The 22,830-nt window shown below is 58.2% G+C and overlaps 1 protein-coding gene and 1 long non-coding RNA gene across 3 annotated transcripts in view; one reads left to right on the plus strand and one right to left on the minus strand.

Annotated features, from left to right (window-relative positions):
• The first annotated feature begins 11,970 nt into the window (after positions 1 to 11,970).
• Positions 11,971 to 22,830, plus strand: part of PIEZO1 (piezo type mechanosensitive ion channel component 1) — a 54,996-nt gene continuing 44,136 nt past the window's right edge. For both annotated transcript variants that reach the window (XM_041770407.1, XM_041770406.1), the window contains exon 1: positions 11,971 to 12,370. In XM_041770407.1, coding sequence (XP_041626341.1) covers positions 12,307 to 12,370 — 64 coding nt within the window. In that variant the 5' untranslated portion in view covers positions 11,971 to 12,306. The remainder of the gene's footprint in view (positions 12,371 to 22,830) is intronic.
• On the minus strand, positions 15,685 to 17,671 carry LOC121499596. Its single transcript, XR_005990181.1, has 3 exons — positions 17,506 to 17,671; positions 16,603 to 16,803; positions 15,685 to 16,390 (listed from the first exon to the last, which is right to left on the minus strand). It is a non-coding gene; the product is annotated as an uncharacterized LOC121499596 (long non-coding RNA).

Genomic DNA, 22,830 nt, shown 5'->3' on the forward strand with positions numbered 1-22,830 from the left:
TCATTCATGTGGTCACCCAGTATTTACTGACTGTTCACTGGGAACCTGGCTGTCAAGGCCTAGTGCAGGCAGGGCCACTGAGGGTCTGCTCTGGACCAGGTTGAGAACAAAACAGATGAGGCCCCTGCTCTCAAGGAGGTCACATTTTACTGGAGAGAGACAAATTAGTTTTATTTTTATTTATTTTTTTTAAGATTTTATTTATTTATTCATGATAGACATAGAGAAGCAGAGACACAGGCAGAGGGAGAAGCAGGCTCCATGCACCGGGAGCCCGATGTGGGACTCGATCCCGGGTCCCCAGGATCGCGCCCTGGGCCAAAGGCAGGCGCCAAACTACTGCGCCACCCAGGGATCCCGACAAATTAGTTTTATTAAAAAGTAGTTTCAGATAAAGAATATGAGATGGAGTGACTGGGGGAGCCACTACAGATCTGAGGGTTTAGGGAGGCCTCGTGGAGAAGATGACACTGAATGGCAAGAAGGAGCGGCCACGGGAATATCTGAGAGAGAACCGAGTAGAGAATACAATCCAGACCACCACCAGCCTCACTGTCACTTTAACCACGCTCTCAAAAAATGACTAGAGTTGCAGTCAGTTCTGAGTCTGAGTTACAGCCATGTCACTAGAAGCCATCCCACCCCCTGGTCTGCTACCGTAGCACATGCCCCACAGGAATGATGGCATCTTAACCACTCTGTCCTAATCCCATTTGCACTAACAACTACCACCCAAGAGTGTGCAGCCCCTGATCATTTTCAAAGCCGCTTCACAAAACAATAATAGATGGACTCTACTCAGGTGTGCTGCGTGCTGGCCCAGTTCCCCATAACTGGAATGCCTTCTCTCTCTCACCCTCAGAGAAAACCTACAAGCCATGCTCCATTTGGGGATGAAGAAGCCAAGACTTGCAGGGCATAAAGCTGGTGCACCGGGGTGCCAGTTCTGCAAGCCCACCTCTGCCTGTGGGCCTCTCCTCCCCAAAAGACCTGACCAGAGCTGGAGAGTTATGGTGGAATTCAGGTTTTAGGTGATTTCCTGGGTTCCCCAGAGAGCCTGTCACCTGGAGCTTTTCATGGTCTTGGCTTGTAATGTGATGTGCACAGCGAAATCCAGAGGCAGCTTGACCTTCAGTGAAGACACTTGGGTCTCAGCAAGGATCAGCCTGCAGTGTGCTCACTGTCCAACAGACAAGATGGGACAAATGGGAGGGTGGAGAAGCTGCTGCTGCCCACGGGCTAAGTAACCTAGGAGGTCTCTTCTCCTCCTGAGCCTCACATCCTCATCCTATTCAAGGAGACCTCACAGAACATGCTCTCAGCAGAGCCCTGGGAAGGCAAATGTAGCAGCAAGCTCCGGTATGACAGTGACACCGCCAACAACACACCTGCTTTCAGAGTCTATCAGGGTGGGGACAGGGCACACTGTGTCTTGATCCACATGTGAGTGTCCAGAGCACCATCACCCCACACAAATGTGGTGGGAGCCACAGGGGTAGTTTTACGTTTTCTTGTAGCTACGTTAAGAAAGAAAAATCAGGTAACAGTCCTTTTATTTTATTTTATCTTATTTTTTATTTATTCATGAGAGACACATAGAGAGAGGCAGAGACACAGGCAGTGGGAGAAGCAGCCTCCATGCAGGGAGCCCGACCTGGGACTCGATCCGGGGTCTCCAGGATCACACCCCCGGGCTGAAGGCGGCGCTAAACCGCTGGGCCACCAGGGATGCCCGACAGTCCTTTTAAAGTATATTTTTATTTTACCCATTATGTCCCAAATGTTATCATTTGAACAAGCAATCGATATAAACTTTATCAAGGAGCTGTTTCACATCCTCACCACCATCCACGTCACAACATCACTAAGTCCTGGTATCAGTCATACTAAGTGCAGTTCGGACTTCACACCTTACATCTCACCTTGGAGCAAGCTCAATTTTCACGGAAATACTTTATTTTTCCCACAAGCGCAGGGCAGAGCCTAGGTCCTGGCGAGCTGGAGGCTGCAGGGCGGGGGTCCGCACGACCGGGCACAGGGCAGGGACGGCGCCCAAGGACACGCGACGGAAGACCTCATGCCCCCAGCTCCACCGGGAGACCAGGCCGGGCGCAGCCCTGCGCTGTCAATCACGCGGCGGCACGGGGCGGGGCGTAACTGCAGAAGGGGGCGGTGTCTGTGGTGGGCGTGGCCGGAAGGGGCGTGACCGGGATGACGTGACCGGTGGGCGTGGCTCCGGGGTAGGTTAGGGGCGGGGCTCTGAGGCGGGGCGGGACCGTGGGGAGCTTCGGCGGTGGGGGCGGGGCCTGGAGGGCGGGGCCTGGAGGGCGGGGCGGGGCCACCGGTGGGGGTGTGGCTCGAGGGTGGGCGTGGGCGGAGCCGAGGCCTGGCGCTCCGACTTGAAGGCGGGAGGAGGGGTCCCGCTCTGGCGCGGGCACGGGAGAGCAGCCGGGGCCACTTGGGTCACTCGGCCCGAGGATCCTGCAGGCTCCGCGCCTCCTGTCCTGAGCCCTGCTGCCCTGTCCTCGGGGGAAGGTGGCCCTCGCGACGATAAAAGCCCACTCAGAATGCCCGGAGCCGCACGCAGAACCTGTGGACAGTCACAGGCCTGCACCCCGGGGTCCTGCTCCGCGAGGACGAGGAGGAAGGCCGGGCCGACCCCTGGCGTCTGCCCTCCCGGCCCAGCTCGCCGCGGACCCCCCTCGCCCTGGCCCTGGACTTCCCTCGGTAGGGCCGTAAATGTCCTTCACCTGAGGACCTCGGGAGCCCTGCCATAGGCCACTCCCCATACAGGTGGGTTAGATGTGGGGTGGGGAGCTCACAGCCCTGCGGAGGGAGAGGCCCCTCGAGCACAGGAGCCAGCCCGGCAGTGAGACAGGCCCACTTGGCAGCATCCACTGCCCTCCCGCTGGGTGCTGGACACTGCGGGGGACAGTGGCAGTGCCCACTGGGGTCAAGTGAAAATTAGTCGTGGGAAACCCCACTAAAAGGGAGCCAGGAGGTCGGCAGGGGGAGCTCTCCTGCCCTGCCACCGCCTGCCCATTGCAGACCTAGCAGGAAGAGGGACCTGGCCTTCTGTGGACTTGACCTTGCACGTGGATCCTACTCTACTACTCTAGCCTGAGGAAGGGAAGCTTGCCTCATTCACCCCCATCCCGGCCCCCACCCCTCCTCCCCACCCCCACGCGCCCACAACCACTCCCTCCACCAGTGGGAAACCACCACACTTCTGGCTCCTGGTCTACCCCACTGGACTTTTCGTTCATAACAGCATTCCTGACATACCCCTTTCCTCCTTAAAAAAAATAAGCCTCTCCTCCGTACCCCACACTCACCTATGGTTTTGCCGTGGCCCCTTTGTCCCAGACTGCAGTTCTTCTTTATTCCCTAATAAACCCAGGATTGGCTGGTAAAATAACTGACAGGGCCTATAACCGGGTCCTGTAAAGTTACCTTCCCCTGGGCCAGCCTCACGCAGCAGAGGCTGACTGCATGGGAGGCCCATTTCCCCTGGGACCTGAGCTCTCCAGGTGCCAGCAAGGAGCAGCTCCCTGGAAGCCAGGGCTGGGCCAGGGTTCCTGCTGCCCTTGGTGAGGGGCGTGTGCTGACAGGGGAGGGCATACAAGGTTATTTTGGCCTCAAAGAACACTATGGCCCTAGGGCCTTGGAAGCCTACACTGGCAGGGGGTGGGGGTGGGGGTGGGGGGGGCCAGACCAGGTCTTGTTGGGGGCAGAAGCCTGAGGGGTGGGAGCAGAGAGATTGAGGCCGTTACTTGGGCAGAAGCCTACGACGTTGGGGGCACCTAGGGGGCTCAGTTGCTGGAGCATGAGACTCGTGATCTCAAGGTTGTGAGTTTAAGCCCCACAGTGGGCTTAAACAGAAATTATTTAAAAATAAAGTGGCTTAAATGGAGATTATTTAAAAATAAAATCTTAAACAAATCCTACAACTTTGGTTTATAAGGGGCAGGCTGAAGATCAAATCAGATGCCTGCTCGTCCACCAATCTGTGTGTGTGGCAATGGGCAAGGGGCCGCACTGAGCGGTGAGGGCGTCGCCAGGGTCAGTGCGCATGCCTGTAGTGAGCCTGCCTGGAGGAGCACACAAGGAGCCAGACCCCATGGTCATGAGTAACGGTGGCAGAATGTGATGTACCCAAGTATGGGGCAGGGAAGGCCCAGACCCCAGGCTTCAGGCATTGATGGGAGGGACAGCATGGCCGTGTGGCTGGGCAGGGGTGGCCAGCACACCGGCAAGGGTTTGGATTAGCACGGAGCAGTTTGAAGTCCCCGCTGAGGCTGACAGGGAGGGAAGTGGAGAGCAGATACACGCTGACAGCAGAACCATTAGTTGCTGTGGAGGACAGGCATGGGGCGGGCAGGCCTGGCGGGGGCTGTGGCAGCCCCATTGCTGAGAGAGGGCGGGAGTGGGCAGGAAGGAAGGCTGAGTGCAGCCCAGCAGGACCACTAAGTGACCACATGAGGCCTTGGGTAGCTTGGGACAGGTTAGGGAAGGGGCAGGTCCTGGGGCCCATGGAGGCTTTCTGCCTGGACCTGTGAGGGGTTCAGTCAGCAAGGCAAGCCCTGACCACACAGCCCCACCCCGAGGTCTCTGGAAGGTGGGAGTGGGACCAGGGTGGGGTCTGTCCCCTGGTCAGATCAACCGCTATTGGGAATCACACATGTGCTCTTGGTGGGGGACTCCCTTCACCTAGATTGCCAGAGAACAGAGCCCAGGGCAACACGTCCTGTAGGACTCCGTGTGATGGGCACTGTAGGAGCATGTGAGAACGGGGCACCCGGCGGGGTGGAGGGAGCCGGCAGAGGACACCTCTCTCTGCTCAGAGCTGACGGCTCAGCCACACATGACTGTCCCCCAAAGGCTGAGCAGATCATGTCTTAGGACTGTCCAGGGGAGAAGGGAGAAGAGTTTATCCACCGGCTCCCCTGGGTCAGCTACACTTCCCTTCTGGACATGGTCAGAATCAGGGATCAGAGAATTCTGGGCAGGAGAGCAGGCAAGGGAGGGGCATGGAAGGGGCATGGGAGGGGTGCCACCGGGGTGGGGGTGGGAGCCTGTGTGATTCTGTTGTAGTGTTGCCACATCGAGTCTGTGGTTGGCACTGCACAATGGCATCTGATGAAGGTGCTGACCTTCCACCCACTCTGGAAGGCTCTGTGGCCCTTCTGTGTGCAGGTGGTGTGCTGGCCTTGGGGTACAGAGGCGAGCCTGGGGAGCTCCCAGGTCACAGGTAGTTAAATCCCAGGGGTCAGGGCACCTGGAGCAGAAAGGCAGGCGAGAGTGGCTGGCAGAGGAGAGGCCCTCCGAGGTGTCCCAGAGAATCGAGGAGAGGTTTGCCGTGTGGGGAGATGGCATTCCCAGCAGAGGTGTGGCAGAAAGCAAAGCATTTGGGGGAGCCCTGTGTGTTTTGCACAGGTGTATAGACAATGAAGCAATGCGGCAGGTGGCCTCAGCACTGGGACAGGGTGCTGAGAAACCCTATGGGTGACCCACGACCCTGAGGAATAGAGTAATGTGGTCAGACCCCCTGTGCCTGCCTCCTGGGCCTGAATGCTCAGGACCTTCCGTCTGCCTTTCTCTGCTCCCAGCCAGCACCCCTGGGTGGAGGAGGACATCACCCTGCTTGCTCTTCTTTGGCTGCACTTTGCTCTCAAAAGCTGGGGCCCTGCTGCCCACTGTCTACTTGCTGCAGGCAAGGGGATGCTTTCCTCCATTCCCTGTACCTAAGCAAACCGGTGGTAACTTCCATCTGTGGGATCACTGCTCGGGGCCATTGGGCAATACTGTTCTAATGATAGTAGAGAAAACCAGTAACCGAAAGGCTGGCACAGGACCAGCAGGAATCTGACCAGCACTCGGGCTGCAGGGGGCTGGGGTTCATCAGTTAAACCTGCTTTGTGAAGTTTCCTGCAAACCAGGAAGGCACCCACTCCACCCTTGAGCTGACCCTACTGTCCCAAACCCAGAACTGCAGGCAGGGAAGGGGACAGCCGCATGTGCACACAGGCTAGGCACTGCTCCTTCTGCTCCCACCCGGCTCTCAGGAGAGCCAGCGGGCCCCCATGTGAAGGTGGGTGAGTTAGCAGGGTTGGGAGGCCCAGGAGAACCAAGGACAGGCTGGACAACCAGGCCATGCCCCAGGGCCAGGACCGCCTGCCGCTGACCCACGGTGCCCACCTGGGCCCAGTTTGGAGAGTGGGTTGCTGAGCCTGCCCTGTCCAGGCACCTGGGATTGCTGTCCCTGGCTTCCTTCATGGTGTCACTGGGGGCAGGTCTCAGAATTGCCCACAGCGAGCAGAGGAAAGCAGAGCATTTTTTTTTTTAAGATTTTATTTATTTATTCATGATAGAGAGAGAGGCAGAGACACAGGCAGAGGGAGAAGCAGACGCCATGCCAGGAGCCTGACGTGGGACTCGATCCCAGGACTCCAGGATCGCGCCCCGGGCCAAAGGCAGGCGCTAAACCGCTGAGCCATCCAGGGATCCCCGAAGCAGAGCATTTAGAAGGGGCCAACCTGCTGGTGTCTTCTTGTCTTCTCTGCCTCCGCCTCAAGTTCAGGGTGACAGAGTGCATCCCTTGAAGGAATGAAGCCCCCACCTGGGGAGGCCCCTAGAGCTCGCAGCCAGCCCAGCCTCCCTGCTGTAAGGGCCTCCAGCCAGGTAAGCGCTGCAGACTCAGGCACTCCTCTTCCCCAGGGTCAGCTTGTTAATGTGTTAGAAACCCTCTAGTCTTGGTGGTTTTATTTGAAACCATGGGTGCGCTACTGATCCCTGGCCCAGATCCCAATCTCTCTCACTCTTCATTTCTGTCCACGGTGTGCACAGGGCACTGGCTGGGGCCCACCCTGAGGACCGCCAGGTGGCGGCCAGGTGGCGCTCCTCACTCTCGCCAGACAAGGGATCACTCCAGCGTTTGACAGGTTTCCTCCTCTTTCATTCACAAGTTCTGAGGCCAATTTTCACAGCCTGTCCTCCCCCTAAAAGCCTCTGGGTGGTGGAAATGATCGCTTTTCCCAGGGAGGATCATGCTCCCTGAGATCAGCCAATGGTCTCTGCCGCTCTGTGCCAACCCCTCTTCTTCGCCCTGTCCCCCTGGCTGCCAGGGACAGGCCTCCTTCCCATGGGCAGGCACAGCTGGTCAGGCAGTGGATGCTGAGGTGGGGTGGGCTGTGTAGGTGTGGCAGGGCCACTAGTCACTTCTTGCCCTGAGGACCCTGTCGACCACAGAGGACACGGGACACCAGTGGGGCTCACTGTGTGCGGGTGCTGGCCATTGGCCCCTTGCTGGATCTCAGCACCTCCCATCATCCCATCCAGCTGCAGGCAGTTTGACTGCTGAGATGGGGGTAAGGAAACTGCTGACAACCTCTCCAAGTTGGGTTCGTGTGGAAAACACCGATTACTCATCAGGTGACCTTCCCCAGCAGCAGGTGTGGGTTTCAGTTCCTGCCTGATTCCTGCTAGAAATCTGTGAAGAGCTCCTGGCCAGGGGCACCTGTTGGCACATTTCTGCATCATGTGCTCCACCTTGGCCCGTGAGGCCAGGAGGGAGCTCCAGACCCAACTCACTGTCACCACTGACTCTGGTCTGGCCACGTCCTGAGCAAGGACAAGGCTGAATGCTGGGCTTCCAGGCAGCAGGGCCACAGGGTCGCCAGGAGGGTTGCAGGGTCCAGGCCAGTCTGGGTGGGCAGGTGGGCAGGAGAGGCTCCGTGCTCCATGTGGACAAGTCCCCCGGAGAATCCAAGCCTCTGCGGAGCGGGCTGTGCACTGGTTCCCCACAGGGTCAGTTCCTGTTCTCAGCTTCCAGCAAAGGGGAAACTGAGTGGGAATCTTCTCAGGGAAATAAAATAGCTCCCCAAAGCTCATCAAATCTTTGGCCAGCAGTCCGAAAAAAAACATTCAGAGGAAAGAATGTGGTTGCCTCCGGGGAGCCTCCCAGGTGGGAGGAAGACTCAGGGTGGGCTGCTCAGAGATCATCATAACCAAGAGCCTGTTTCTTCAGGTGGCTGTTTCTGGGGTAGAAATCCACAATATCAGACTTATCATTTTCACTCTCCCAAGTTTCCAAGTTGGCAGCACTAAGTACATTCACGTGGTTGCACAACCACCACCAGCATTTCCTGAACTTTGTCCATCCCAAACAGGAACGCTGGCCCCGTTAACTAATAACTCCCCATTCCCTCCTTCCCTGGGGAACTTCTTGTCAAGGTTCTGTGTCCATGAATCGGTCTGTCCTGGGTGTTTGGGTAAACGCAGTCACGCAGTATGTCATCTGTGTCTGACCTCTTTGCTCAGCATTGTGTGTCCCCGGGTCATCCGCTGGTGTGGGCCAGCATTACACTGCTGTTTCTGGCTAGATAATGTTCTGGGGGTGGGTGGGTGGGATGTGCCATGTTTTATCTACTCATCTGTTCGTGGACACATGGCTTGTTTCCGCTTGAAATTCATGTTTGAGTGTGGGCAGCTAACAAGGACGGTGTTATTCTTGGGGAGAAGTAAAGCCCGACTGATCAAGTCCCCTGCGATGACGCACACCCTGGCCCTTCCTCGATCCCTTGGGGGACTGACCGCTCCTGCTCTTTCAAGACTCAATTATTAATGTGATCAAGAGCAATGAACTTAGTAGGACTCTTAGGTTGTGGGGCAGTGGCACAGCAGGAAAGCTGGACTCAAAGCCTGGCTTGTTCTGTGACCCATGACTGCCCCTCTGGCCCATGTGTCCTTACCTGCACACTCAGACACTCCCGCTCCCATGCCTGGCAGGGTGGCAGGTCAGCAAGTTCTTTTCCTGAGAATCTGTCCCCACTGTGCTTAATTTATTTTGTGAACAGTGATACTATATGCATATAGCAAAAAAACCTAAATAGCGCAAAATACGATTTCAGTGACCAGTATGTTTCTTTCCCACCCTGAGAGCTTGGCTTCGCCCCTGTGCTCTCTCCCTCTGTCTCTGTCCTGCCTCACACTCCAGGGATGCAGTGTAGACCTGGGCTCTATACCCTGCCTTTTCTCCACAGGGTAATATTGTATCCTAGAGATTGTTTCATGCTGATACACAGAGAGCTGTTGCTCTCCTGCAGGACACACTGTAATGATTTAGTGTCTCCTGCAGGTGGATAGTTAGATTTTGTCCAATCTTTTGCTACTTGCTACTCGCTATTCTTGGACACATGCCTTGTGTTCCTTAGGGAGCACACCTGCTGGGCAAGTTCTCAGACTTCCCCTTCTCTTTGCAGCCACTGTTTGGGAGCCTGGTAGGAGGGTAGGAGCACAGTGAGCCAGGTCCCCAAAGCTGTCTGGGGGCTTTGGGCCTGCCTGCTCTGGGACACCCTCTCCTTATCCTCATTCTCTGTGTCCTCCTGCTCCCACACCTCAGAGCCTGCTCTTGGGAAAGGGTCTAAAGCCTGGTGTCCAGGGCACCTGGGTGGCTCAGCGCTGGAGCGTCTGCCTTCATCTCAGGTCGTGATCCCGGGGTCCTGAATCGGGTTCTCACAGGGGAGCCCACTTCTCCCTCTGCCTATGTCTGCCTCTCTCTGTGTGTCTCTCATGAATAAATAAAATCTTAAAAAAAAAAAAAAGCCTGATATCCTAAGCCTTAGAAGTACTTAGCATCAAGGAGTGGTTTTTAAACTTTTATTTGCATTTAAACCCTTTATACATATGAATAATAGTGAAAGGGAATATAAAGGAAGGGAAAAGAAATGTTGGGAAATATCAGGAAGGGAGACAGAACATAAAGACTCCTAACTCGGGGAAACGAACTAGGGGTGGTGGAAGGGGAGGAGGGCGGGTGTTGGAGGGGAATGGGTGACGGGCACTGAGGTGGACACTTGACGGGATGAGCACTGGGTGTTTTTCTGTATGTTGGTAAATTAAACACCAATAAAAGTTAATTAAAAAAAAAAAAAAAAAAAAAAAAAAGAAAAACAAAAACAAAAAAAAAAAAAAAATAAACCCTTTATACAAACAAGGTTATCTTATGCTCCCTGTATGGGAAAGAACTGGTCCCCCTGAAGCACTAGAGGGGGATGAGGGCCCACTCTGGTCTTCTATCTATGCACATATTTTAAAATCACTGGTTTCAAGTATTCCTTAGACCCTCTAATGTCAGAGTGGAGATCCCTCAGAGATTTTTGACTTCAGTCCTCTTATTTTACTCTTTTGGGCAGAGCTCAGAGAAGGGCAGTGGTGAGCCAGGACTCACAGAGGTCCTGCTCCTGCCCCTCTGCTTTGGAGGGGTCTACTTTCTGAAACTCTGCACATTTCACTAGAAGGTGGTGTGCTGGGGCATGAGTCCTCTCTGAGAAGGTGAGGAGGGTGTTGGTGGTTGGGACTGTGGCCACTGAACCTACAGACTGTCCCTTCAAGGCCTGTAAAGGTGGACATCAGTGTCCTGAGTGTGGGGATGCCCACTCTCACCTGCCCCCACGGTTGCCCCAAGGGCAGGCCAGGCAGAGGAAAGGGCAAGGGGAGGCCTCACGGTAGCTTGTGTCTATTCTACAGGTTCCCCACTGCTGTTGCTCTGGGAGGGCCTTCTTCTCCATCTGCCCTCTGGTCTCCAGTCCATGGCCTGGTGGAGAATGCCCATGGAGGTAACTGAGGGCACAGACAGCAATTGTTCCTTCTCAGTCTACTCTGATGTGGTCTCTTCAATCTTCACAGCTCTGCTGCTTAGGGCCCCATCTCGTAGCTGGTCTGGGAGGCATGGGAGGAGGGATGCCTCCTGGGGCCACAGAGCCAGCAGCCGGTGGTACCCGTGTGGGCTAGCCTTTTGGTCATCTCTGTTGATGTTAATGCTGCTCCGAGACCTTGGCCACAACCCCTGCCGAGGGATGGCCCTAGGTGGCCAGATGCTGGCTTCCCGTGAGGGTGGCATCAGCTATCTCCACCAGAGGCTAGGACTGGCCAGCACTTGCAGGGGGTCCTGGGACTCCCAAACACTGGACCTTGTATCCCCAGCTTCCTTGGGGGTCTGGCCTTGGGGCAGGACCCCAAGGCTACAAGTCTCACAGGGCCAGACACAATGCCAGCAGGAATTGAGGCAAGATGAAGCAGGTAGAAGAGGCAGAGAGAAAACCAGTTGGTATTGAGCAACAAACTTCTAAAAGTCTGCATTTCTTGCTTTTTAAAAGATGTATTATTTGAGAGCGAGCAAGTGAGCATCAGGGAGCAATAGAGGGAGAGGGAGAGGGAGAGAGGGTCTTCAGCTGACTCCACAGCACAGATCCCCATGTGGGGCTGGATCTTGCCACCCTGAGATCCGGACCTGAGCTGAAACCAAGAGTCCACGTTCCCCCGACTGGGCCATTCAGGTGTCCCAGCACGTCTGTCCTGGGTGGCGGCTGGCAACCGCAGGTGGGTGTGGAGTGGATCAGTGCTGGCCACAGGCTCTCTGGGCCCCAACCACAACCACCGGCCAGCTGATTCCCTTGTGCGGCCCAGTCCGGGACCTAGAAGCCAGGTCCAGCGGCCTCCTGCGGGGTCTGCCGTTTGTCCCGTCCAGCTCACCTCCAGGGCAGCAGAGGCCCAGGTGAGATGGTCTGGGTGACATGCCCGGCGCACCCTGGTCAGACCCTGGCTTTTCCAGCCCAGGCAGGGCTCTGGCCGCCGTCCCTGCTCCTTAGAGCAAAGCCCTCAGGGCAGAGAGGGCGGAGGTGGCCCCGGTTCTGCGGCTGCGACCACCCCGCGGTCCCCAGGGGGCGCTGCTCGCTCGCGTCTACACCAGCAAAGCGAAAGTCGCTCCGGCCACGCGGGGCGCCGTGGCGCGTGGGGTGCTGCCCGGGGAGCGCGGGGCCGGCCGGGCCCCCCTCCGCGCTCGGCCCGGGGCTCTCTCGGCTGGGGGGGCCTCTGGGGCTCCGGGGCGCGCGGGCCGCGCGGGGGCGCGGAGGGGCGCGGAGGGGCGCGGAGGGGCGCGGAGGGGCGCGGAGGGGCGCGGAGGGGCGCGGGCGCGCCGACCGTCGGGGCAGCGCGGGGGCGGGCACGCCGCGCGGGGCGGGCGGGGGCCGAGCTTATAAAGGCCTGCGGGCGGAGGGGCGGGAGCGCACCGCCCAGCCGCGGTCCGGCCCTGCTCGGCCTCCGCCAGCCGCCCAGAGCCGCGCGCTGCGCTCCGCCGCGGGGCAGGGCTGGCACCGGAGCAGGCTTGGGGGGCCCCGGGCGGCGGCGGAGCGCGAGGCGGAGGACGAGGACGCGCTCGGGGGTCCTGGCCGCGGCACGTGCGGCACCCGCCCTGTGCGCCATGTCCCCTTAGCGCCGCGGCGGCACCGAGACCCCGGGCCCCCGGGCATGGAGCGGCACGTGCTCGGCGCCGTCCTCTACTGGCTGCTGCTACCCTTGGCACTCCTGGCTGGTGAGTGGGCGCGGGCGGGGGTCGGGCCCGGCGAGAGCTGCGGCCCCGCTCCCCACGTCGCGGCCGGACGCCCCAGCAGACTCCCCGGGACGCGCGGCCCGCATTCCAGGAGCATGAGAGCGCCGGGGAGGCCGGGAGGCGGGGAGGCCGGGGGGCCGGGGGGCCGGGGGGCCGGGGGGCCGGGGAGGCCGGGGCTCCGTCCCAGCGCCAGGCCTGGAGGGCGGCGGCGGGGTGGGGGGTGAGGTGGCAGCCGGGCGCCCTCGGGGGCCGGTCGGTCAGCGCGCGGACAGCAGCCGGTGCCTCCGCGGGGACGCGGGGGAGTCGGGGCGCCGAGGGGCTGCCCTGCTCGCGGGGAAGGGCTGCAGGGCTGAGGAGGGGGCACGAATCTTTTTCTCTTTCGTGTTCAAAAAAAAACCCAAAAAACAAAACAAAACAAAAAAAAAACCGAAAAAGCGCAAACTTGCATCATGACTTCCTGACCAATCTGGGAGAAGGCGGGCTTCCTGCCTGGAGCTGTTTAATCTGGAGCCTCCGGAGCAGAACTAACATCGTCTGTGCCCTCAGCTCGCCCGGCCCCACCCCCGCGGCCTGGGGCAGGCCTGTGCTTTGGGAAAGATACTTTAGGCTCCTCCCCGCCCTTCCCCTGCCCTGGCCGACTCTTCAGGGTCTGTCCAGGGCTGGAGGAGGAACCCCCCAAGGCTCTGATACGGTATTAAAGCCGGGGATCCTCAGCCCTGGCCTCAGTGTCTCCTGCCCGCGGTGCTCATCAGTGTCCCCAGGACGCTGGGTGCTGCTGCGGCCTCCCCCTCTGCAGCCCTCCTGGCCTCTCTGTGCCCCGGGGAGAGCACCCCAGAACTCCTGAAATGCTTCACGTGGTCCTCAGCCCCTGCACGTGGGTTGTCTGCACCAGCCCCACGGGTGTGAGCTGGAAAGCAGTCTGATTAAATTGGTTCAGGGAAACGTGGAATGCTTTGCCTTGTGGAAGTCTGTCTGTGACGTGGAAATCTGTCAGACCGAGGTGGGTGGGGGTGTTTTTATCCTGAAAGCCCTCCCAGCGCCTCTTGCGTCCCTCCAGGTGGGCCTCTGCCAACCCCTGTTATAGGTAGCAGTGAGCTTCCCTGGGGACCAGGAATGTGTGGGAGCCAGAGAGGCCTGCATTTTGGCTCCCAAACAGACTCTGTTTTGATTTGTAACAGAGAAAGATGGTGAAAGAGGGAAATTTTCAGGACAGGAATCAATGGAAACCATTGAGGTTGGAGAGGAGAGTTTGAGTCAGCCCTGTGTGGACAGGGCGGCCTGGGATCAGCTCAGGGGAGCGTGCAGGGTCACCTGGACTGGACATCATATTGACTGGCTTTCCTCCTCTTGCCTCTAGAAAGCCAGATGTACAGACAAGCAGACTAGACCTAGCTGGAGGGGGCTGTGTGTGTGTGTGTGTGTGTGTGTGTAAACGGGTAAGCTTCTGGAAGGCCAGGTTTACTTCTGACTGCTGTGCTACGCACCTGTGGCTTCAGCCTGGTCTCACGGGTGGGAAGGGAACCCGTTGTGGGGGGGTACTGTGGAGGCCAGGGCCCTTCCTGTAGGACTCACCTCCCTGCAGGTGGTGGAGTCTCCTGGTGCAGGAGGGCAGACTTTTCCTGTAACAAGCCAAATAGTAAATATTTTCACATCGTGAACTCTTCTGATATTCTTTCCGACCGTTAAAACGTGTAAAAACTGTTCATAGCTTGCGGGCTGTACCAAAACAGGTGGTAGAGCCAGAGTGGGCCCAAGGGCCAGAGTTTGTTGGCTTGCTACTGAGTCAGGGCTCCTGGGTCCTCGGGCTCCTGGCTTGTGGCTGTGTGAGTGACAGGGAGCGCTCTTGTTCTCTGGATGCTTCTGCTGGTGCAGGGCTCCCACCTGGGCCATCCTGTAGTCACCTGGGAGCTTTTCAGCTACTGATGATGAGTTCACTATATTCTTTTTCAGTTTTCCTGTAAATCTAAAACTGCCCTCCAAATAAAGTCTGTTTTTGTTTTTGTATTTGTTTTAAAAAAAACCTGATGCCCAGGTCATGCCTCACACTCAATCTGTGCCCAGTTGTAGGGCTTGGGCTTTGACATTTTTCTTCGGCTTTGGGAGAGGCTGGTGTGGATCTGATGGAGAGCCGGGCGGTGACACCTGAGACTTGGGCTGGCTCTCCCGTCCTGGGCGTGGGCAGCTCCCAGGGGACCCTCCTGCTGTCCCGCTGATGGTCAGGCCCAGCTGCCCGGCTGGAGCCATTGGCTCTGCGGCTCTCTGTGGACCTCCTCATTCTGTGATAGGCTTGGGCTAGAAACGGCTAGCTCTGCAGTGTTTTGGAGGCAAGCGTGTGGATGCTGGAGGAGGCGTTTGGATATTAGTCATGGGTGCCCGGTGCGGGCCCAGGCAGCAGCCGTGGGGAGGGCTTGAGTCATCGGAGTGCCCCTCAATTACCCCAGGCCACTCCTCGAACAGCCCAACTGTACCTTGGCAGAGACTCTCCAGCAGGGATGCTGGCCTCAGATAATCATCCCCCCACCCCACCCCACCCCTGTCCCCATCGTCCCTGAGCCCTGGGGGGAGAAGACCCAGAGCTGGAAACTTCTAGGGAGATGTCTGGGCAGCACAATTTGTGATTCCCAGAGAATAGGCCACACCTCCCGACTCTTGACCTAGCAGGGGTGGCCAGAAAATTCCCATCGTGGTCTGAGAGGAGGTGGGTACAGCTTGGTAACTGTCACCGACTACGGGAAACCCATGTGCCGTGGCAGTATGGCTTCTCCCTGTGGGACTCCCACTGTGCCTGGGGCATCACCTGTGCTACACTGTCACTGAGAAGTGTTACCGTGTAGAATGGGCACTTCCTTCTCTTCATCATTACCGTCTGACGCTCTTGTGATCAGACAGGAAGGCAGTGGGAGGATGGATTTGCTAATTGGGGGAAAGGGGAGAGGGGGTGTGGGACTGGCACTGTGCTTCAGGCCAGCATGGAGCCTGGGATTGTCCCATCCCGGGGCCGTGCTCTTCAGGTGCACCCACACCCGGGTGGCCATGGAGCTGGAGGTAGACACTGCCTCTCTGAGGCCCCTGGGAAGATGGAGTGAGTCAGTAGGCCTGAGGAGTCTGGTGGATAGGCTCCCAGGTGTGCGTGTACACTTGTGTACCTGTTGAGGGAGGGGCAGGGCCCACCGAGGAGCTGATGACGGGCCACCTGTGGTCACCGCACTAGGAGCAGGACCTAGAGAGCCCCACATTGGCCAGGAAGGGTCCTGCAGAGGAAGTGTCTTCTCTGGGGGTGGGAGGAGTCCCCGGTCTCAGATCCTGGCCCCAGGGCTGCTTCCTGGGCGGTGTCTCCTGTTCTGACCGAGCACTAAATTTGCTCCTGTGCTCAGAGATGAAGGGAAAGAGGGGCCAGCCTTCTCGCCTCCACCTTGATGGGCCCAGCAGCTCTGAGCACAGCCCCAGGGACAGCCTCCTGTGCTGGGGTCCTGACATGGGGCCAGCCCCCCAGAGGGCAGTGGATGCCCCTTCCTCTGCCACCAGTGTCTTCAGGGCCTACTGTGAGCCTCCTCTTACAGAATGCCATTCCTGATCACTCTGGTCCTCAGAAACCCTCTTCATCTTACAGTGCAACAAAATGTTGGTCTTTTCTGTGTTACCTATTTTAGAAACATGTAGATGTTATTTATATAGATTCTTTTTAAGATTTTATTTATTTGTTTGAGAGAGACAGTAAGCAAGCAGGGGGAGGGGCAGCGGGACAAGCTGATACCCCACTGAACACAGAGCCCACGCGGAAGGGCCCTATCCCAGGACCCCAAGATCCGAAATCCAACTGACTGAGCCACCCAGGTGCCCCATGTGGGTTCTTATTTTAACGTAGATCTTCTTCCTTCTGGTTCTCAAAGCACTTGTGTACTTCTTCGTGGTAAAGACTTCAAGCATTCCAGAAGCAATTAATAAGGCAGCACGCATCTGCCGTGCCGTAGATCCATGGCGAGTGTCTGCCTCCTGCTTTTCCTGCGGGGCAGGGGTGGGGGTGGGGAGAGGCAGAGCAGGGTGGCTGGCTGCCTGTCCTGCCTAGCTTGAAGCCTTCTGGGGAGGTGGGCGGGGCAGGGCAGGACCACTGCTCTACACCTGAGCTCTGTCCGGATCCTGACCTTTGAACTTCTCCGAGTTTAGCTTGTTTTCTCCATGAGGAACCCAGTGGGTGGGGAACTTAATTTACTCACCTGAGATCATGCAGGTAGGAAGTGATGAAGCTAGGGATGAAGTGTTTCTTGTCCTAGAGCAGGTGAGCCCACACCTGCTGGCATGATGTTACCTGTAGGGGAACGTGGGGTGACAGGTCTCTGGGAGGCGTAGCTGATTTTGCTGGAGGGGTTTGTGTCCTGCTCTGAATGAACTTGTCAGGCCCTCACCACTCTCCCAGCCTGTAAAGGAGATAATAAAAGTTTGAAGGCGGCTTCCAGGTCTCTAATCTCTGTGGTGTCTAGGGCTCTGGATGGGAGCAGGGGGTGGCCAGCCCTCCCACACACAGTCCCGGGGGGCCAGGAGCCCCAGAGCACTTTCCCAGATGTGCCGGCACTTCAGGCCTAAGTGCTGGTGGTCAGCAGCCAGGCCAGGTGTCTGGGGAGCAGAGTGGAAGGGGTCCCCAGGCCTGGGGTCCCGGGCACACAGGGTTGCCCTGTCAGCCGCCGTCAGTTCCCAGGGAGCGGGGAGGAGGTGTGTGCCCAGTGGGCTAAGGAATGGAGGGTCTCTGCAGCTTGTTCCCCCCCTCCACCCCGGCCACCATGCGCCCCCCCCCCCCCCCCCCAGATTCTGGAGTGTTTCCCAAATTCATTCAAGTGTTCTCTTATCCAGATCTCGTGGGACAGAGCCCTGGCCAGGAGCCAAGAGCCTGAGCTCTGTTTTGGTGCTAATGGTGGTGGATGTGGGCAAGGGCGCTGGGGCTCATTCCTCTCCCCTTCTCACAGGCCATGCCTCCTCTGCTTGCAGAGGGTCATCTGGGATCCCACGGCTCCCGGTGCTTTGGTCTCTAAGTGCCTTGTTGGGTGTGTTCATGAGGCACTGTGCAAGGGACGGGTGGGAGGAAAGCCATGCAGCGAAGCTACCATGCAGGAGTCCCCACATACCTCCCGCAGCGCCGTGTCCCCCGTAGTGTCACGTAGAGCAAAGTCCAGGCTGGACATGAGCCGGGCAGGCTGGGGGCACAGCGGAACACCTGGCGAGGACAGAAGCTGGCAGCCAGGCTGGGGGCCCCTGTCTGGATGGGGCACTAATCCTCAATGGTGACGGGTGGGGGCGGGAGGCGTGCAGGAAGGGGCTGGGTGGACAGTTGGGGTGGAGGCTTCCCGCTTTGATTTTCTGTTTACTTTTTATTTTTTTATCTTTTAAAGATTTTGTTTATTTATTCATGAGACAGAGAGAGAGAGAGAGAGAGAGAGAGAGAGAAGAAAGAGGCAGAGACACAGGCAGAGGGAGAAGCAGGCTCCATGCAGGGAGCCCGATGTGGGACTCGATCCAGGGTCTCCAGGATCAGGTCCTGGGCCGAAGGTGGCGCTAAACCGCTGAGCCACCTGGGCTGCCCCTTCTGTTTACTTTTAATTACACGAGTAATATATGAGTACTTTCCATGGAACAGTGATGTCGTGCTCAGATATGGTGACGCGTCCTCCTTAATTCTCTGAACCTGTCGCCCGGTGCTCTGGAAGGAAGGCCCCAGGCTGTGTGCTCCTGTTCTAGCATAAACAGATGCGCCCTGGGGGCCTCAGTCTCCCCTGCCATTTTCAGTGAAGGGGTCTCTGAGTTACCGTGGCTCCTGGGTGTCTAGGGTCACGCTGCTGCTGTCCTCGAGTGCGAGTGTCTCTTGGGAATGGAAGCCGAGAAGCTTCCCCTTTTGTCCGGGAGCAGATGAGGCTGAGACAGAACGGCTCCCCTCAGCCTGAGGGGAAGCCACCACCCACTTGGGGACGTGAGAGCCACCCCGCGCGACCAGGCAGCTGTCCCAGCCGGGCCAGGCCCCGGGTGACGCCAGGGCACCCTCAGGCCGACGTGGGTGTCCTCCTGCTTCCCTGCAGCGTCTCGCGGGGACTGTGCTCAGTGGGGTGGGTCGATGTTTCTGGTGTGTTTTAATAACATAATTATAGGGGGGTATTTTTAGGTTCCCCATAACGGGCCAGCTGTTTACCAGGCCCGATCTGCGCGCTGTTTTTCTCCATGAGTATATATAGTCAGGGCCACTTCTCCTTCCTCGCGTTCAGGCTAAAGGGAGCCCGGCTGCCTGAGCCACCTCCTGTGGTTTCCTTTGCCAGCGAAGGGGTGGCTGCAGTGGCCTCCGAGCCCGCCGCTAGGGAGGAGCCGCCCCACACGGGGGCCTGGAGGCCTGGGCGCTCTTCAGACCGCCAGCCCGCCCCACGGCGCCCATGTGGGAGCTGGTCTGTCCCTCCCCCTTGCCGTGCTTGCTGTGGGGACAGGGCAAAGCAGGAGAGGACCCGGTCGGGGGGTCCCCAGGCAGGCAGCCCGCCCCCGGGGACAAGCTGTAGGGCCCGGCCCATCAGCCTGTTCTGCTCCTGTCCTCCTCACTCGTGTATCTGATTTCTCTTTATGCCTGAAACACCGTTGAGACACATCACCGTAACAACATTAAAGCCAGTTTTATTATTTTTTTGTTTAGGATTTATTTATGTATCAGAGAGAGAGAGAGAGAGCACGCTGGCGAGTGTGCAAGTGCTCCAGCTGGGGGAGGGACCGAGGGAAGAAGAGAGAATCTCAGGCAGTTTCCCTTCGGAGTGGTCCCAAGACCCTGAGGTCAGGATTTGAGCCCAAATCAAGAGTCAGACATTTAACCACCGGAGCCACCCAGGCACCCCTAAAGGGAGCTTTTAATGGGAAACAGCAGCCCATTTCGGTGCCCGCTGAGCCACCCTCTGCTTGTCCTTTCCTACATGCGGTGGGCTGGCTCACAGCTCCTAGGGGGCACTCCAGAGAGCCAGGCTTTGTCCCAAGGCAGGTCTGTGTCCCATGGCAGAGAGGAGGTGCTCTCATGCTGTCCCCCAGAGGAGCAGAGGACACCATGCTGAGGTGCTGGCTCCCCTGCGGGCTCGCACCTGTGCCATCTGCTGGACATTGCAGATGCCTTCGGTCTGCACTGGCATGCCACCTTTGCCAGTGCAAACGTCCCCAGGTGGCAGCTCCCCAGCCCCTCCCAACCTGCCAGCCCTCCATCTGCACCTGCCCCAGACCTTGCTCCATGGCCTTGTCCCTGAGCTTATGCAGCCGCCCCTCCAGCTGACAGGTCGTTTGGGCACAAACCCCTGTGTCATGTCTCTGGCTCAGTGCCCCCCCCACCCATGCCCCCTGCAACCTCCACCTACCTTGCACGCTCCTGTGGCAGCCAGTCTGGGTGTGAAGTGTCTCCTGGGTCTCCTCGGTCTGTCTGCATCACCCTCACACCAAGTGATGCTCATCACATGTGATATCTCTTGTGATGTGCCTCTAAAAGTTACCTGCTTAGAAACGTTGTGTTGCAGGTCTTTATTTTTTATTCATGGGCATTCTTTTTGGGTCTAGATTCTAAATTTTTCATCAGTTGTGTGTACTGCAAATGTTTTCTTACTTTTGGCTTGCTGATTCTAATCTTTTATTTTTTTAAAAAGGATTTTATTTATATATTTATGAGAGATACAGAGAGAGGCAGAGACATAGGCAGAGGGAGAAGCAAGCTCCATGCAGGAGCCTGATGCGGGTCTCGATCCTGGAACTCCAGGATCACATCCTGAGCCAAAGGCAGATGCTCCACCACTGAGCCACCTAGGTGTCCCTAATCTTTTTTTTTTTTTTTTTTAAAGATCTTGTTTATTTATTTGGCAGAAAGTGAGCACAGCAGGGGAAGGGGCAGAGGGAGAGGGAGAAGCAGACTCACACCACCCCTCAGCAGGGAGCCCGATGTGGTCTTGATCCCAGGACCTAGAGATCATTACCTGAGTCAAAGGCAGATGCTCAACCACTGAGCCACCTGGGCCCCTCTCTGATCCTTTTCTTAAGTGTCTAATCAGGAGTAGGCAACCATAATTTCAAGTCCCGTTAGCTTGTCATGTGCTGTGTTTATGGGGTCGCCTTCCCACCACCACATCCTCCTCTGCCCGGTGTGCTGTGACTGCAGCCTGGGTGCTGGCACTTGGCAGGCTTCTTGGTGTGTCCTGCCTGGCAGCCTTGTGCTCTGACTAGATCCTCCACTCCTTCTGGGGCACCTCCTGTTCATCCCCGGCCTCCTGCTCAGACCTCTCCCCCCAGGGCCTCTGACCCACGGTCTTCCGGAGACTGCCTGCTGTCACCTGCTGTTGTCCTGGGGCTGCCACCATGGCTGGGACTCTGGTCAGCCCGGCCACCCCTGGGCTGTCTGTTGGGTGAAGTGGGTTTCTTTCATCTGCTGGTGGGCCTCCTGCTCCATTGTCCCCCGTTGTTCTGGGACACAACGAACACCTGTGTGCACAGCATGTTTTCCTTCTCCCAACTGTCTCCCCTCAGGATAAGGTCCCTGGAGTCGCACCACTGACTCCAGGTCTGGGCAGCCCCAAGGCCTACAGACGTTGCATCTGGTGTGCCCCACTAGGTCCTCCAGTCCCCGACTCCGCCTCTGTGTTCATGATGTCCTCGAGCTCTGAGCACCTGCCTGGCAGATGAGCTGCCTGCAGGTCCTTGCCCAGGCCCACCCCAGTTCCCGCTTCCTTTCCTGCCTCCTGGACCAGCACGGTCGTGTGGGCCGTAGGAGGCGCATACGCAGAGGCTCTGGACGCCTGTCACATGGACACTTTTCGAGGCTGCCCTCTGATGCTCCAGGTGTCAGGGGTCACAGCCACCCCCTGATTCCTGAGCCCTGTGTGGTGACACTTCCTGTCCTGCCTCAGAAACTGTGTCCTGGACCTTATCACCGGGCACATCTTGGTAGCCCAGGGCGAGGTGGCTGGGATGGGCCCTAATCTCTGAAGGTCAGAAGCCGGGCCTCAGCAGTATGGGGGAACATGGGGGCACTCGCTGGTGTATGTGGTGATCCAGGGACAGGGGCTCGGAGGCCCCATGGGGAGCCTCAGGGCCAGGCAGCCCCAGTCCTTTGGCAGTGGGCACTCTGCTTATTACTCTCACCTTGGCAAAGACTGTCCTGCTTCAAGGGGTGGGTGGGCCTCCTGAGGATGACCCCAGCCACCACGGAAGCAACATGTGGGTGTGTCGTCTGGCTGGGAGGCTGTTCCACATGGGATCCTGGACCCTGGGGGGGAGAAGGGGAGCCCTGGGCCCTGTATCCCTATGTCCTGTGCCTGAGGCCCTCCTTTCCTCGTGGAGGCAGCACCTGTCCATTCATCCTGTCCTCTGAGGGGGTCTGTACTCCGCTCACTTGACTCCCTGCCCGTCTTCTCCTGTGCTCTCTTGCCCCATGGTCCCTGCCCTCTGTTGTCAGAGGGCACGCTGTCCACTCAGTCAGGATCCCCAGACCCCTGTGTGAAAAGCAAGGGACAAGGTCAGGAGCTGAGTCCTGTGCCAGGGCCACAGGGGACACATCCCTTGGAATCTAGGAGACCCTGGGTCCCAAGGCAGAGAGAGGACTCCAGAGGAGGCCAGACACGCTAGGGGCTGGACAGGCTGTGCCATTTTCCAGAGCCCGATGGATGCTCTGGGCATCCTGAGGGGCCAGGAGCCACTGTGCCCATCTTGTGTCTTGGGGTGGGGAGGAGGCCCTGCGGTGGTGTTGAGATGAAGTGGCCCCTGTGGGGAGGCCGGTGCTGCCCAGGGTACAGGCCAGCAGCAGGCGGGTTCCAGCAGGGTGGCCTCAGTGGCTCCACCTTTGCCCAGGGTGACTTGAGGTTGTGGACAGAGAGGGGTCGTCTCCTCGAGAAGGTGGGGGGGCATGGTGATTGTTTGCCGGGAAGGAAGCCCAAGCACTGTGCTCTCTCTGGCGGGGGGGCTTCCAGGGCATGCAGGGTTGGCAGGCTGTCTGGCAGTTATTGCAACTGGGGGCAGTGTCCTCATCAAATTGTCCTCGGTGGTGGCACCTGCTGGCAGCAGGGTCACATGAGTGCACGCAGCTGTCCGGGCCACCGGGCAACAGGGCTTGTCCCCAGCTTCCTCGCTGGCCACCATGCTGGGGTCAGGGACATCCACATGCGATGATGTTGGCCGCGGAGACACGAGGTGCTGGACCCCAGGGCCTCGGCAGTAGCGGTTTGGTCTTACCAGTGGCCTTGCAGGGAGTGGCCCCGCTCCATGTGCCTGGAGAGTGGGGGGCCTGCTGGGGTAGCCTTGGGACCTCATGACCTCTGCCGTGTCCTGAATGCCGTCCCTGGGGCTCTCGCAGCTGCAGCCGTGCTGGGACTCAGGCTCAAGTGTGGGTGCGTGCCCCTGTGTTCCATGACTGCCAGGTAGCGAGAGTCCCCAGACCTGAAGGTTTGCGAGGCCATTTGTGG

This window comes from Vulpes lagopus, chromosome 10 (genome assembly GCF_018345385.1).
Source record: "Vulpes lagopus strain Blue_001 chromosome 10, ASM1834538v1, whole genome shotgun sequence".
In the NCBI taxonomy this organism is placed as follows: domain Eukaryota; kingdom Metazoa; phylum Chordata; class Mammalia; order Carnivora; family Canidae; genus Vulpes; species Vulpes lagopus.